At 37.3% G+C, this 16,201-nt stretch overlaps 1 protein-coding gene across 6 annotated transcripts in view; it reads right to left on the reverse strand.

Moving 5' to 3' along the window:
• NCAM1 (neural cell adhesion molecule 1) overlaps positions 1-16,201 on the reverse strand; it is a 476,276-nt gene that overhangs the window by 52,496 nt on the left and 407,579 nt on the right. For 3 of the 6 annotated variants that reach the window (XM_069079789.1, XM_069079784.1, XM_069079787.1), the window contains exons 8-10: positions 12,149-12,291; positions 3,877-3,906; positions 81-231 (exon numbers count right to left, since the gene is read on the reverse strand). In XM_069079789.1, coding sequence (XP_068935890.1) covers positions 81-231; positions 3,877-3,906; positions 12,149-12,291 — 324 coding nt within the window. The remainder of the gene's footprint in view (positions 1-80; positions 232-3,876; positions 3,907-12,148; positions 12,292-16,201) is intronic. The other 3 variants (XM_069079785.1, XM_069079786.1, XM_069079788.1) reach the window with 1 other exon arrangement.

Genomic DNA, 16,201 nt, shown 5'->3' on the forward strand with positions numbered 1-16,201 from the left:
GAGCCTAGTGTCAAAATCCTAGCAGTGATGAGCTGCCCCTTCCCTCTATATCCCTGACCCTCTCCCAAGCAGTTTCTCACATTGTACTTCGAGGTACATAGCCTGGGAATCCTGGCCAATGGTGTTGCTGGCTGTGCAGATGTATTCTCCGGCGTCCGTGTACTGAATACTCTTCAGTGTCAGCGATGACACCCGCGCATAGCTGCTTACCACAATATGCCCGTCCAGAGTCTGAGGGGAGGATAAGGGAGAGAGGGTCAGAAAGTGAGCTGCGGGAGGTAAGTGACAGGAAGGGAGGAGGGAAGGAGGGAGGAAGCAGTCTAAGAGGGTGGAGATTTCTCTTCTTTTGATCAATTTTAGATTCTCTGACCCTCCCCCTGCTGCCCCTGTCCTAATATGTCTGAGCTGCACACTAAGAAGTTATGGGAGGCTCATGATGGTGCCCAAAATACTGAAGCAGTGTTTTGGGGGATCAGTGAGCACCAATCGGACAAAAACTAGGTGTGGTAAGAGCTTCAGGAGGAGGAAAGGAAAAAAGAGTCCTATATTCTGTAAATTTGGGTAAATCATGCTTAAGGCAAAGTTCTGGATGGTGGTTTTTCCAAGACTCAGAAACATATCTCCATCCTCCTCCCCCTTTTTGGTGAGTCTGTAAGCTCAATGAGGGCAAGGATTACTTTAGTTTTCTTTCTGTATCCCCAGAGTATAGCACATGGTAAACAATGCCTGTAGATTGTTTTTCTAGTAGTCTGCCCATCAATTTCAGTTCTAAGCAATTGGAATCCTTCTATAGAAAATTATGATACAAATGCCTAAAACTTGCCAGGGAAAACCCTATCTTCACAAGATATTTCTGTTTTCTGTCCCTTTCATTCTTCTATCAAAATATTCATTTAGAATTTTTTAAAATGCTGAATGTAGGGCCAAGAGTATAACAGGCTCATCACAATATTCATAAATATAGTCTTGGGCAAAGACCTGAAAATCCTAATCATTGCCATGCTCCTCCTTGGAAATGAGATGCTACAATTTGCTTCTGAAGGTTCCACAATTATAATTACAAGCCAATAAGGAAAAAAAAAAGAGAATTATGCTCAGTCAATGGATACTGGGGTTGTCATAAGGGCTTTCCTCTTTAAAGGTGTAAAAAGATAAAATTATTTGGTACAACTGGGTTTCTGGATATGCCACCCAAGTCTGCATCATTAAAGAGGCTGGCATTCTGAAAGGATGCTATTCTTGAGCTTAAGAAAGCTTTCTGATTGGGTGTTACATTGCTTTGTTTAGAGCTTCTAGGAATGAAAGACTGTCCTGACTTTGGGGTCCCTTTGGCCTGCTTGCTTGAGGATGAGGAAGATGGAGGTTTGGCTCTCAGCAGTTCAATGTCACAGATTGTCTGTTACTCCCTTGAGCACAAAGGTTCAGTCTAGCACACTGGCTTCAATCAGTGACTGAAACAGGAGTATGATGCACAGATAGGATCTATTTTACGGTGGTTTTTTATTCCTTATGTAAAGAGAATATCTCTAAAAGATACTGTAGAGGAAGAGATTAAGGATCTTCCACAGAAAAAAAGAACATGGGGGTAAAACAATGTAAAGAAAATTGGGGAATGAAGCTCAGGCTATGTAGTAAAAAAAAAAAGTTAAAAGGAACTTAAAATATAGTCTACTAGGCTTCCTTTCCTTTACACAACTTTTTCTGTATGGAAATTTCTTTGAATTCCTATCAACAGATCTTCTGGGTGTGCTATATGAAGCAGTTCTTAACAGGTGATAGTGACACCCCCCCCAAAAAAAAAACCAAACCCAGAGAGAAATGACTATAAGGATTTGTACCCGATGTGTTCAGGTCTCCCTCAGAGAGGATACACAAAGATTTCAGTACTTCTAGGCTTGTTTCCTGGTAAAATGTTTTATTTGGGCACCAGGATTAAGCCAGAGGTATATTATTATCCAAATATTTGGATAAAAATGGAAGGAGAGAAGGATACAAGTCAAGGACATGGGAGGAAGGGGTATAACTATTTTTTCATTCAAATCACTTTCCTGCCTTACTTCCTACAAAGTATATGAAAACAAAGCATCCTAGGACCCCACATTATGAAAAAACAGTTTTCTTCTATATATTGGCCTCTGTCTCTAAATGAGACAAAATGGAGGGGAAGGGAAGAAGCAACATTCAGGTCCCTGGGGAATCATTCGCCAGGAACACAATTATGTGAAGAATGAAATATGCTACCTAAGGACTCTTCTGGAAAACCAAGAGTTCTGCTTTCTTTTGGGCTAAGAGACTGTCATTTATTTAAAGTAATAATGCTTTTAGTCCCTCTCCCTTCCTTTTCATCTCTACTCCCTTTTCTCCTTCCCCACCAGGCTCAGGAAAAAAAAAATGTCCAGGGTCAGGCAGAAGGAGATTTGTAGCTGTCCATGAGTGGCTAACAACAACTCATTTTTTCTTCTTTTCCATAATCCCAATAATTTCATGACTGAGGTAATAAATCATCCTGCATGTGACAGAACTAAGCAATTCCTGTGGTCAAAGAGGGGAAGCGTTTTAGAGAGGAAGTGCACTTAACCACACTCCTTTTGACAGAAAAGAAGGTATGATACAAAAAGAGGACATAATGAATTAGATACAACTATGGCAGCATGTACAAGTGCAGAAATGAATATTAATACCTGGGAGAAGGCAGTAGAGTCTAAATATTAAACAGCATTAAATATTTAATTTACTTATGATCTGAACAGGTCAGTCATGTGTCTGTATAGTTATCAATACATCTGAAAATTTAGGAGGATGAATGCATGCAATTTAGCAAAACAGGATTTAGGGTTTCCATAGACTCCATTCATTGGGGCTGAAATATCAAGATTAACCTGAAAAAAAATACTGGGGTTCTTTTTGTCATACTTGGGTGAAATGGTAGGTGCTATATGCTTGATCGTCATTTGAAGAATCAGCTTTTAGCCTGTACTGCATTAAAATAACAGGACCAATGAGAATGACAGATGTGCTCACAAATCAGGACTTGGGAATGTAGCACTTGGAATATAATAACCAATACTTGCATTCACTTTTCGAGCTGTCACAAAGGTCTCTCATAATAATAATGGGAATTTAATAGACTAATATTTGATTTTAGTATTGGAACTATATGCCACATTTCCCCAGGCAAAGTAAGAAGCTTCTTTGTGAATCGCACATCAAATTAATTTTTTTTTAAAAGTACACATGTGAAAAATACAAAGATGTTAGCACCAAATCATGGATTTAATTTTTAAAAATAACATAAATTTATTGGTTTGGAAACACTTATATGGGTAAACACCTACCAAGAGTTGCCAATGCACTGTTTTGGGGATGGAATGTGATGCAATCATTTTAATAAGAGATTTCTGGTAATAAGGGATATGAGCAATGAGATGAGTTGAGCTGGAAGGAACAAGGATAAGCTGCTGTCAGGTGACTGAAATGTTATTCTTTGAGATCCAAAGTCATCCCAGTCAGGGGAGGGGGGGACACAAAATGTTCTATGATTTTAAAAGTGCCTGGATCATGAATTGGGGAAATTAGTTTTTATAAACATGATTCCTAGGATATAATTTCCCTGGCACACCAGGGGGATATGGTAGTTTCAAAATCATATTCAGCTTTGAAAAACAAACCTTCTCCATCCACTCCCAACACAGCTTGCTTGCTCAACTCCAAATGACACTATTGCCAAGGAATATATTATTATATATACTAGTGACCTATTCTTTAATCAAACTAAATAACTAATTAGTTGAGTATATCTAATTATTGTAGTAATGTTGGGTTAAGTTATAATGTTTTCGAATGCTAAGAACTGGCTAGTGGTCAGATAAGCTATACCTCTTGCTTCTCTGGTCGAGTCCACGAAGCCTGGAGAGAACAGATATAAAACACAACAAGAAAGCAGTAAAATTTTACAACATGTTGCTTTAGGTAGTAGATGCATCACACTGCATTCCGTGCACATGCAGCTTCCTTTCAATTCAGGTCTTTTTTTTTCTTTTTTTTTTTTTTTGCCAAGGGCCCATTTTCAGTCGTGTGTTCACTTCCCACTTTGTCGTTTAAGGTTTTCTCATTTATTTAAGCTGAATAATCTTTGGAGAGCTAAAAAAAATTTCAAGATGATATGCTCTGTTCTTTTGCATCTTGTATCCACATATATGTATGTATGTGGATAGGCACATAACACATTAGACTGCACATTCAGAACATCTATAAATACATCTTCGGGGTGTCATTGGACTGTGTCTAATAGTCCTGAACACACGATCCTGAGATATTTATAGAGCAAGTTTGCTCTTTTATTTTATTACATGGTGTCACACAGACACAATAATAGTGTTGTGTGCTCATGCATTGTACAACTTCTTGCATGCATTCTGTCAAAAAAAAATTTAAATTAATCCCATCTTTAAAAAAGGCAAGAACCAAAGAGAAGAGTAATGGGAATAGGAATTGCATCATTCCTAAGATTGTGGGTTGGGAAGCTTTGCAGACACCAATTAATGCTACAATGAGGCCATTAGGTTTTTTCTGGTGTTGCATGAATGGTAGGCAGGCTCACAAGAACACTGTTTTCAGCAAGAAACATTGGTTTCTATTCTGGATCGAGCCATCATCCCTAATAATGCCAACTCGGAAACACTAATGTCGGTATTTGGACTTTTATCCTACCAATATCTAAGTTCTTTGATGAGTTTAGAACTTGGGAATCCACTTCACTTAGCCAGGAATCAAAAGTCACCTGCTAATTTCACAGCTGCAGTGCTCTTTTTGCTGGGTGGTATGGATGAATGAATACCACTGATGTTCATATAGCAAGAAGACAGAAAAGAGATGAGAAACACAGAGATGGAGTTTGTGGAACATCAGTTAGCGAATGTATTGAAAGCCCACTCTAGACAAGGAAGGCACTTTAGATGGAATGAGGATGCTAATGTTGTGTTATTTTACATGATTTTGAAATGAAGCAGAAAAGGTGACCAGAGGAACATGCAAAGTCTAAAAAATGACACAATATAGTGTGTCAAAATATCAAACAAAATCACCAATTTCTACATCATTCGGAAGCTTATCTGTCATGCCAGGGCTGCCTTTCTCAGGAAACTGTGTCCAAGTGTTATCTTCATATGAGGTAGGCTTTCTAGTCTGATTCTCCTTGTAATGTTCTACATATTTAAGATCCAGTGGCCATTAAATTTTTTTTTTTGAGGCAACTGGGCTTAAGTGACTTGCCCTGGGTCACTTAGTAAGAAACTGAGGGCTGGATTTGAACTCAGGTTCTCCTGACTTCAGGGTCTATCCACTGTGACACCTAGCTGCCTCAGTGGCCATTAATTGTAATAATATTGTCTGATTTCTGCAACTTGATCTCCCATACCTATATAGACTATGCCTTGGTCTTGATAAGACAATTACAATTTAGAAGTGACCTATTTTAAGAAAATTTATGTTGCAAATAGCCAAACAGAAAGAAAATCTGGGTGTGAATTGTTTTATAATTGACATTTTAAAAGAATTCAACTATTTTTAAGTAGCAAATTTAGGCATGGACATACTATAACGTACCACACCAAGACTGCTAAATAAATCAGCTCAAGTTGCTATGGGTAGCTCTTCCATGGATTAAGAAAAAAATATATAGTAAACTGGGCTGATTTTTAAAATAATCGTATCTAGTTTATTTGTATTATTTAGATATGAACTTTTTTTACCCTAAGCATTCAATTCATCAGAACAGTCTGGCTTCTTTCTTTTTTTTTTCTTGCTCTATCCTCTTTGCTCTGTGCCCTCAGGAAATTTTTCTTTCCTTTTCTTGTTGTTTCCCCACCTTTATAATCCTTTTTAAGTCATACAAATGGTCAAGTAGGCTATTAATGATAAAACTAATGACTTATTTTGAGATTGGGTTTACTTTTCTGGGTGTATGTAAAGACAATCCATCATTATGTGAACATTTCTTTGGTATCCTGCACTTGTGTTTTACTTCCATGCCTCATCCTGGCATTCCTGGTTCCCCAAAGGTTGCTTACATTAGTGAAGTGCCAGCTCCTGTAGGCTCTACTGACATACACAGGTTTTGAGTATGAGTTGGGACTGGCTTAGCTATGTCTAGAGAAGCTCACCAGCAGGAAATTGACCACCAGATGTTGAATGTTTTTTTTTTCCCCCATGAAAATTGGAACCCATGAACAATACCTATTAGGTAGATTGAATATCAACACTGATTAAATCATAGACATTTCTAGATAATGAAGAAGTCTGGTATGTAACAACATATACATTTCAAAATGTGGCGAAATCACAAATGGATCTGGATAGAAGGGGGTGTTATGAAGATGGTATGGAAACATCAACTAGGCATGGATTAGGATTATTGCAAAGGACCCCCTTTCTATACATGACCCAACTAACCATTATGAATGGCAATTTAAACTGTGAGAGGTTGTCATGGTGATCACTAAGGAGTCAACTGCTAAACAGTGGGATTCTGATACAGTAATCTTGATGATCCAAAACAAACTGATTGGTCTGTTATTTCAACTGCTCTGATAAAAACAAACAAAAAAACTCAATTTGACTTACTGTTTAGAGCTCAATTCTGTAAACAAGTCAATATACTAGAGCTATTTATATGAAAAAAGACTTGGGGCTTGCTTAATTCTAGGCTTGTGGCACTTCCACTAAGAAGGCATTAAGTATTTGATTAGGAAGTCACTGACTGCATGATTCTAACTATAGCCAATACAGGGCTTAACTCAGATGTGAAGTAAAGGGGCAGAATTGGTCAAGATCTGGTATAAAAGACTTGTCAGCTAAAGATGATTTCTATTGGCTCATACTGTAATTCACTTTATTAAAGAAAGTATTTAACATTCCACTGAAATAATAAGAATCTATTTAAAAATTGCTATATAGATTTAAATTTTTTTGCTGTATAATTTTCCCTCTGGTTAAAACATTGGATAAATTCATTTAAGTGGTTTGACTATACATATATGTATATATATATATATATACACACACACACACATATATATTATATACACATATGTACTCATTGGGATGTATGGTACGTAGTGTGTATTTTTGTGTTCATATACACACATATACATTCATAATATAGAAATACTGTGTATGTGTGTCTATACAAACACACACACATATTCAGACTCAGTTTTCTCCTAACGGCTGGAGCTAAACTAGGCTCTTTCTAAATATGAAATCCTATGATTTTTTTCTCTTCTAGAAAAACTGTTTTTGTTTGTTGTCTTTAATACATCTTCCCATAAATACTCCTCTCCTTCTGACTTTTTTTCTTATCTTCCTTCTTTCCTTCATTAGACACTGTTTAAGCCAGCTATATAGCTGTTGAAGCCAAGCTGGAAAAGGTAGAAAATACTTTGTTTAAGATGGAATTGAAGCCCATGAGTAGTAAGGAGATAGTAAGAGTATCCAGTCCCTTTAAATAAATTCATCTCTAGGTTGGCATGAATTTCATCTTGGGCTGCTGCGAATTATAAGGCTCACTGTCTATAATCTTAGAGAAATCATAAAGGATGAAAAAGAGCTTGTAAACTATGTCTCGGTTTTCAAAAAATTGAAAAATGGGTATAATACAAACTGTAAACTAGCAAATTTGGTAATAAATCCAGAGAAATTTTAGGAAAAGAATATTACTGTTATTGTTATAGTTGTTACTGTTATTGTAATTTTATTTTATTTTATTTTTCAAGACTGGATCTTCCTATCTCACCCAGCATGGAAGTGCAGTGTAAATGCCAGATTTTGTATAGTGCTATTAAGATTCAGGGTTCCTGAGCTCAAGTGATTCACCAGCTTCAGCATACTAGTAGCAGGGATTATAGGTATGCACGACCAATCCTATTTTTGAACAGACTGTTAAACAGATGGTTTTTAAGCATTTGGAAAATAAGGTAGTAATCATCAGGAGGCAGCACGGGTTCACTATGAACAAATCATGCCAAACTCATCTCATTTTCTTTTTTGATAGATCAGAGGAATTCTGTGTATTTGGATTTCAGAAAGGCATTAAAGAAAATTTGTCAAAATATCCTTGTAGACAAGATACAGAAAAGTAGGCTGGATGATAGTACAATTAAGTGGATAAGTGGCTGCTTAAATTACTGTACCCTAAAAAGTACTGACTAAAGTTATGCTATCTGCCCACAGAATATCTCCAGGGATATACTGTGCAGTTTTATACTTGGTTCTGTCCTGTTCAACATTTTTACAAATTATTTAGTTGAAGTTAGAGACATGTTTACCAAATTGACAAAATGCTGAAAGGGATAACTATTACAGTGGATGTCAGAATCAAGACTTTAAAAGATGCTGACAATCTGTAATGATGGGGAGAAGCCAACAACAAATGTAATAGGAATTAATATAAAGCCATACATTTGGGTTGGAAAAAAAAACATCTGTACTAGGAGAGGATGTAGAAAACTCGGCTTGATAGGACTGTATAGGAAAAAGATCATAAGCTCAATATAAGCCTTGACAGCTGAAAAACAGCAACAACAAAACTCATTCAATCTTATATCACATTAGCAGAAGTGTAGTGTCCAGAGTAATACAGGAGTATTTCCACTATGCACAGTATGAACACATTTGGAGTATTGTGTTCAGTTCAGGGCATCACATACATCCCAGAAACATTAATGGGGAGTTGTTTTTCTGCCCTGTCAGTTGTACCTGATTCTTTGTGACCTCATTTGAGGTTTTCTTGGCAGAGACACTAGAGTGGTTTGCCATTTCCTTCTCTAGCTCATTTGACAGATGAGGAAACTGAGGCAGTGTGATTTGCCCAGGGTCACACAGCTTGTAAGTGTCTGAGGCCACATCAGGAAGATGAGTCTCCCTGACTCCAGGCCTGGCACTCTGTGCACTATGGAGTCACCATGGGGATGTCAGTCTGGAAAATTTGAGACAATGGTGATATTGTAATTGCTTTCAAAGATCTCAAGGGACGAAACATCATGATGACAAGTGGACTTATTCTGAGTTGACTCAGGCGGGCATGGCAGAGTGACAGGAAGGCAGATTTCAACTTCAATAAGGAAGAACTTTCCAGTGAGTAGGATGTCTGACGACAGAATGGACTGACTATGAAGAAGCTTATGAAGTTAGCTCTCTTCTACTGAAACTTTTCAAGGAGAGGCTGCATGGTTATTTGGTATGAGCAATGAAGAAGGAATTCCTGATCAGGGCTCCCTTCCAGTTTTTAATATTCTAAGGGGAGCTAGATGGTGTGGTGGATAGAGGGCTTGGCCTGGAGTCAGGAAAACTTGAGTTCAAATCCATCCTCAGACACTGAACTAGCTGTGTGACCCTAGGCAAGTCACTTAACTTGCCTCTGTTTCCTCATTTGTAAAATAAGCTGGAGAAGGAAATGAAAAAAAAACACTCTAGTATCTCTGCCAAGGAAACCCCAAATGGGGTCACAAAGAGTCCAAAACAACTGAAATAACTCAATAACAACAAATGTGCACAGTGCTCTGTCTGATCCAGTTCTTTAGTATGTTTTGAAGAAGACTTCCTTACTTACATAATTAGTAAAAATTATGTCTTTTCATCTGCCTGGAACATGCCCCTGAATTTAATGAGGAAAAAGAGTCGTCTTTTATAGAAACTCAGATCACTACTAGTATTTGGTAATGTTTATATCATGTGGATAAAAATTTAAAAAAATTATCCTTCACTTTGTCTGGAATTAAACTTGCTTAGAACACTCCTACTATAAGCAGAGAACTGGTAGCCCATATTTGAATTTTCTTAAATGTCACTCATACAACAAGATTAAGCATCTTTCCTCTGTGCCGTTACTATGTCATAAGGTATCTGGCACTTTTCTCAAAGATGGACATGTTAACAATACTATGTCATGATATTTAGGGGTGGAGAGAACTGCTGACAATCACTAATGTTACATTCCATCGAAGTTAAGGTGATACATATTCAAATAAACTATTATAAAGCTAGTGTTATTAAGATACTCCTAATTATTCAACAGTAAGGAAAACTGGTAATATAAACTAAGGTACGCTGAATCACATCAAAAATGATTTCATATTATGCTCAAGGCACATATATGTCTTATATATACATATTTATATGAACATATTATATATTATATTTACTGTTTACCCACCATGCTCATGGTTCTATATTAGGTACATGGTTTCTTGTCTCCATTATACAGAAAATAGATTTACATTTTTAATCCAGGACAATTAATTGATTAAATTAGGCAGCATGGACACAAATCTTAATGGTTTTTCTGGTCTGTCTTGGCCTATTAATGTTTCTCTGACCTAAGACCTAGGGAATTTAGAAATTAATTAGTTTATGGTTGTTCACCTGGGACAGAGATACATTTCAGTGTCCTACTGTGGGTGATGACCTAGATCAAAGACATACATTTCCCCCGGTCAGTTTGGACACATTTATTTACTAAGCAGTAGACCCTTTGGTTTAAGCCCTGAAACAGACACTCAATCCATATAACAAACATGCTTAGAGGTGAAATCCGAAATGGAGATTTAAAAACTCCAATTTGAATGAAGGAACTTCTCAAAATAAACACCAAATTTCCTTAATATTGTCTCTATCATACCAAACAGCACATGTGAAAGTCCCAAAAATACTTAGCAGTTTTTCAGATGAGGATCAAAGTGGGAAAGGGCTCTTTGGACCAGTGGGTTTTCTCTTTGGCTATCTGATGGTGAAGCGGGAGCTTCTTTCAGAAGCATACATGTCAAATGGAAATTCCTGACACAGTGATATGGTGCCCACCCTGCTTTTTGTTTTTAACTTGATCCTTCTAAAGAGTTATCTGCAGTCAGGAAGGCCAATGAAATTCTATGATTTGTGGTTTTCTAGTCACTAAGGAATTCGCTGTCAGTGTTTCACACAGCTAAGATGATTGCTTCTGAGTTAATAATGCTGTTCTAACTAATAATAATGGATAGTTTTTATATAGTGCTTTAAGGTTTGCAAAGCACTTTGCATGTTATCTCATTTGATCCTCAAAAAATTTGGGAGGTAGGTGCTAGTATTATTCCCATTTTACAAATGAGGAGACCGAGAGAGTTTAAGTGGCTTGCCCAAAGTCACTCAGCTAAGAAGTATCTGAGACAAGATGTAAACTCGAGTCTTCCTGATTCCACGTCCACTCTACCCATTGTACTATTTCTGCCTGGCTGAGAAAGATGGAGCCCCAAAGGACATTGTTAAACTGGTTAAATGGCACAGAAGCAGTAACATTTTGCTTTAAAATTGCATTTCTGCATTTGGCCTCATTAAAACCAATTAAGGATCAGATGAAAATGAGGTTACTTTATTTTGGGGGATGGGTTGTAGATTATCGATAACAAAAAGGAACTTTCCAGTGGCATACAACTTTAAATGCCCTAGCAGTAAATTTGCCAACTGTTTTCAACCACCTTTTCCACTGAGTTGCAAAGTGTGTTGAAATGTTCCCTAAACGTCCACTGAATATAGTAAAGTACATTGTGTAACAAATTATGCGGGGAAAAATACTATTTTGAAACTGCTAATTATTTTTGCCTTTAGAACAAAATGATATTGATATGTGACCAACGATACAGGCAGACACGAAGGCAACCAAGGTTTTGTGCATACAATACAGAGAGAGCATGAGCATACAATATATAAGGAACAGAATTAACAGGTTCATTTTGGTCCCTGTGATGATGGAGAGAAGCAGCCTGACACTGTTACTTGGTAGGTCAGGTTCTTGGCTTTTCCTCATCCCTCACATCTTCATAACCCCTGAGATGGAAACTCCCCAGCCCTCCTTCTCCCAGAGTCTTTTACTCTTTGACTCTGTATCCAGCAGCTGCCTACTGCTTTGTTTATACAGGAAAGATTTTGCCCCGCTCTGTTGTGACTGGACTTCAAGGAGGTGACATGACAAAATGGGGACGGGAAGGCACTGGGACTACTCTGTGTGCCCTGGTGACAATAATATGTCTTTCTGCTCACCAGAGAGGCCCAGGCACTGTGGCAGACTTGAGTTGTTTCAAGTCTAGGTTCCAAGGCTCTGACAGCCTGGGAGACATTATACCTTTTCTTCATTGCTGATGTTTCTCGTGGAAGTTCTCCAGGTAATGGAGGGGATAGGGTCTCCTGAGGCCTCACAGGTAAGAGTAATCTGCTCCTCCAACTCCATGGCAGTTTTGTTCTCCACATAGTTAATTTTGGGTTTTGCTGTAAAGAGAAAAATATTTTTTGTAAGTTAATCTGAGTTTCATCTTTGCTGCAATGAACACCATAAAATACACAAAAATGCAGCGACGTGTTCCCCATCTTTAATGAGCTTACAACCTAGGAAAGGAGACAGTGTGTGCAAAGATAACTATAATAGAAGGCAATATTGGGTAAGCATCACATGAGTGGGATAGAAAATAAATATTATAGGAGGCCCCAAATGAGAAATCACTTTCCACTGGGAGAAGATGACATTTGAAGAATGGGTAAGACCTCAATAGGTGGTGATATGGTAGGGTGAGGGCATTTTATGCGGAAATAAAGGTATAAACAGAGAAAAGAACAAGGCAGGTTTGGGGGATATTAAGGAGAACACTTTGTCTAGTGTGAAAGGTTCATGTTGGAAAGTAAAATGAAATACTGTTGGAAAGATAGGTAAGGCCAAATTGGGGAGGGAGGCCTTGAATTCCAGGCTAAGACTTTTTAATTTTTATCACTGGAGAGTCATGGATGGTTTATAAACAAGGGAATAACACAATAAAGGCATTATTTAGGGAATATGAATTTGTGACCGCTGTGTTCAGGATGGTTGGGAAAATGTTTGAGAGACCATTGCAAAAGTCCAGGTATGAGGTAGTAAAAGACAGAACTAGGGTTGTGTCAGGTGGAATGAGATCAGAGACGTGTATATTAGACTACAAAAGAAGAAATGGCAGAATTTGGAAAATGATAAAGGAAGCATCAAAGGTACCTCCGATGTTTTAAATCTATGTGACTGGGACAATGTTGCCAACACTAATGTAAATAGGAGAGTTAGAAGGCAGAGCTGATTTAGTGGGGAAGATGAGTTCATTTCCTAAATGTTTCAGGTGTATGCACATGAATACAAACATTTAAAAGCCAAATTAAACATTAGAGAAAATTGAATTTTCTCAATTTAAAACAATCATAGCCTGAAAGCACTGAACCTTTCCCACAAGAACGTGATAATACTGGAAAACCTCACTACTTTCACTCATTGGAGAGGGGAGGGGATTAATGAAAACTCTTAATTCCAAATTGGAGTAGTGAAAGAGAGTGAGATTTGAAGTCAGGGGAGAACTAAATTTGAATACTGGTTTTAGCACTTACTAGTTGTGTGACTACAAGAAAGTCACACAACTGCTATGGGTCAGTTTTCTCATGAAAAATGGGGGTACCCACAGTTCTGACTACCTGACAGGATTAATTTAAAGCTCAAATGAGACAATGTTTATATTTATAAACACTTTTCAAATCTTAAGAGTACTATAGACATGCCTTATTAGATTACTTTTGAACAATGATTTTTCAAATTTAATTACTTTCAAAGTTCATATAGTATCTTAAACTAAGCTAAAATATCCTGCTAGAATGGATTTTGGTAAGGAAAGGTTTTAAAATCTTTCAATTTGTAGTAAGATGGTGCTTGTAAAGTCCAGAAAGATTTGCTTCCAAAAGCACTTTAAATATCTACCCATGATTTTATTGATAATAATTTGCTTAGAAAATCATGTTTTGGTAGGTATTAAAATTTGGCTGTTAATCCAGTGTGATTAAATGGTCACAAATTCCAAACTAATGAGGTTTTAATATGGCAAGATTATGTTTTTAGCTTGATAAATTTGCAGTACAGTTGATAGCATGCTGGATTCATAGAAGATTTGGGTTTAAATTCTGGTTCTGTTCCCTACTAACTATTAGACCCAAGGCAAGAGACCTTGGGCTCTTTCAGCCTCAGTTTTCCTCTAAGGTCCCATCCCATTCTATATCCATAAATTTATGAAAGATTCATTCCAAGAAGGTAGTAGCTCCATAGAGATATTTTCTCACTGATCTTCACAATCCCAGAAAGCTCAATGTTAGGTATCGTCGCACAGAGGGTAATATTATTTCTACACCTATCTAGGTTAAGATCAGCAGTTGGCAAGTTTAAAATCAGTCTCCCAGTGTAATGGCAATGGTATTCTAAGATCTTCCATGCCCCTTGCATTGGCAAGCAAACAGATACTTTGCACCTTGTTTCAAGTTCTTGATTGTGTCACATATTAAGATCCAGAACTTGTGAATCCCACAGTGGGATGAACTTGCTGATGTAACAGGAAGGGGCAGAACAAGAAGGAGCTAATACCATATATAAGGAAAAGCCCAAGCTAGAGAACCAGAACTTCCACTGAGAACTTCTTCTGAGAACCAAATTGAGAACTTCTGAGAGCCAGCCAGAACTGCTGGGAATGAGAACTACTGGAAGCCGGAATGTAAGGAGTGAGTAGCGTGGAGGCTGAGGAGCTACCATGAGTGAGGAGAGGAGGATCCTTGATTGAGGGAGCCTGTTTTGTTTTGAATGCTTGAGAATGTGGGTGTTTGCTGCATTGACTATGTGTACCAACTCTGTGGTTACTCTGACTTTGACTTTCTGGTTTTGGGACTCAGTTTTCTGGTATTTGAATAAATGCTTTGGTTCTGTCCTCCATGTGAAGAGCCTGTAACATTTTGTGATGGACACTTACACCATCATGTTCATAGCCACTGTGGGCGCTGTGAATATTCTGTTGCTGGTACCCAGTTATTTAAGTATCTGGAAAATACCTAGTTTGATTTTTTTTTCTCCATGAACCTGTTGTTTCGATGTCTGGAGATCATCAGAGATAGGCTAAGTTTCCAACACCAGAAGAACATGAAACTTGGAGCTATAGGTCTATGTTTTAGTCCTTGTCTCTGAAACTAACTAGTTCTGTTGACTTAGGAAAGTCACTTCAACTTTCTGGGACTTAGTTTTCTCATCTGGAAAATGAAGGGGGTCAACTAGATGGTATTTAAGGTTGCTTTCTTTTTCCCTTTCCCTAATGTTCTCTAATTCTGTATGAGATACAGAATTATACAACATGATCTACTGTGAATTTGATTTGGACAGACAAGGATATCTTGGTTTTTAAAATAGAAACAATGGGAAATGTAGATAGGAAATGACCATGACATTTTAGAGTTCATGGTAAAATAAGAAGGGGATGCCAGGAACAGTTTAACATGTATCTTAGGCATTAAGAAGACAGATTTAATAAAAGTCAAGGAAAAGATATGTGTGACCTTAAAAGAGAAGTCTACCGAAGGATGGAAACCTTTCATAAACAAAATTCTAAAGACAAAGTTGCAAATGATTCCTATAAGAAAGAAAACAAGATATCTAAAGAGATGACTGTAAGGAAAACTCTGCACTAGATTTGGATTTTTTTTAAAAGGATAAATACCAAAGATGGAAATGAGGGCAAATTATAGAGACAAATAGAAAAGACCACTACATTCCTTAAAAAACATGTCAGTCTTGTAAAAAATACAAAGGAGGAAAAGAAGGTCTTTTAAAAAAAGATAGACTGTAGGCAAGAAGGGATAGGTTTGCTGCTTGGGGTGGATAGAATGATGGTAAAAAATGACACAAAAAAGCAGAAATTAATTCCTATTTTGTTTTTCTTTCCTCCATCTAGAGAATTATCTTCATATAAAGAAGGATACAACAAAAACTAGTTAAGGAAAAACTGAAATCCAAGGTAATTGAGCTGATGGTAAGAGAGCACCTGTCCTAAATGAGCTCAGCCCATCTGGCCTAAATGAATTACATTCTTGGGTACTGAAATAACTTGTTTATGAAACATGTAGAGTATGGGAGAAGTGCTTTGGAACTAGAGAGGCACATGGCCTAATTTTCAAAAGGGAAAGAAAGTAGAATCTTCAAACTAACAGCTATGGGCATCTAATGTTTTGGAGCAAAATATTCTGGAAAAATTCTAAAATGGTTGAATAAATATAACATTTCTCAAACTTTGTTTTGGGGAATTCTGGAGTTACAAAAAAGAGTCAGGGGCTTCACAAAGAAAAAAAAGCTGTACTGGCATAA

Source organism: Petaurus breviceps, unplaced genomic scaffold (genome assembly GCF_028583685.1).
Source record: "Petaurus breviceps papuanus isolate PSGF00001 unplaced genomic scaffold, PetGlider_PUasm1.0 91133, whole genome shotgun sequence".
NCBI lineage: Eukaryota > Metazoa > Chordata > Mammalia > Diprotodontia > Petauridae > Petaurus > Petaurus breviceps.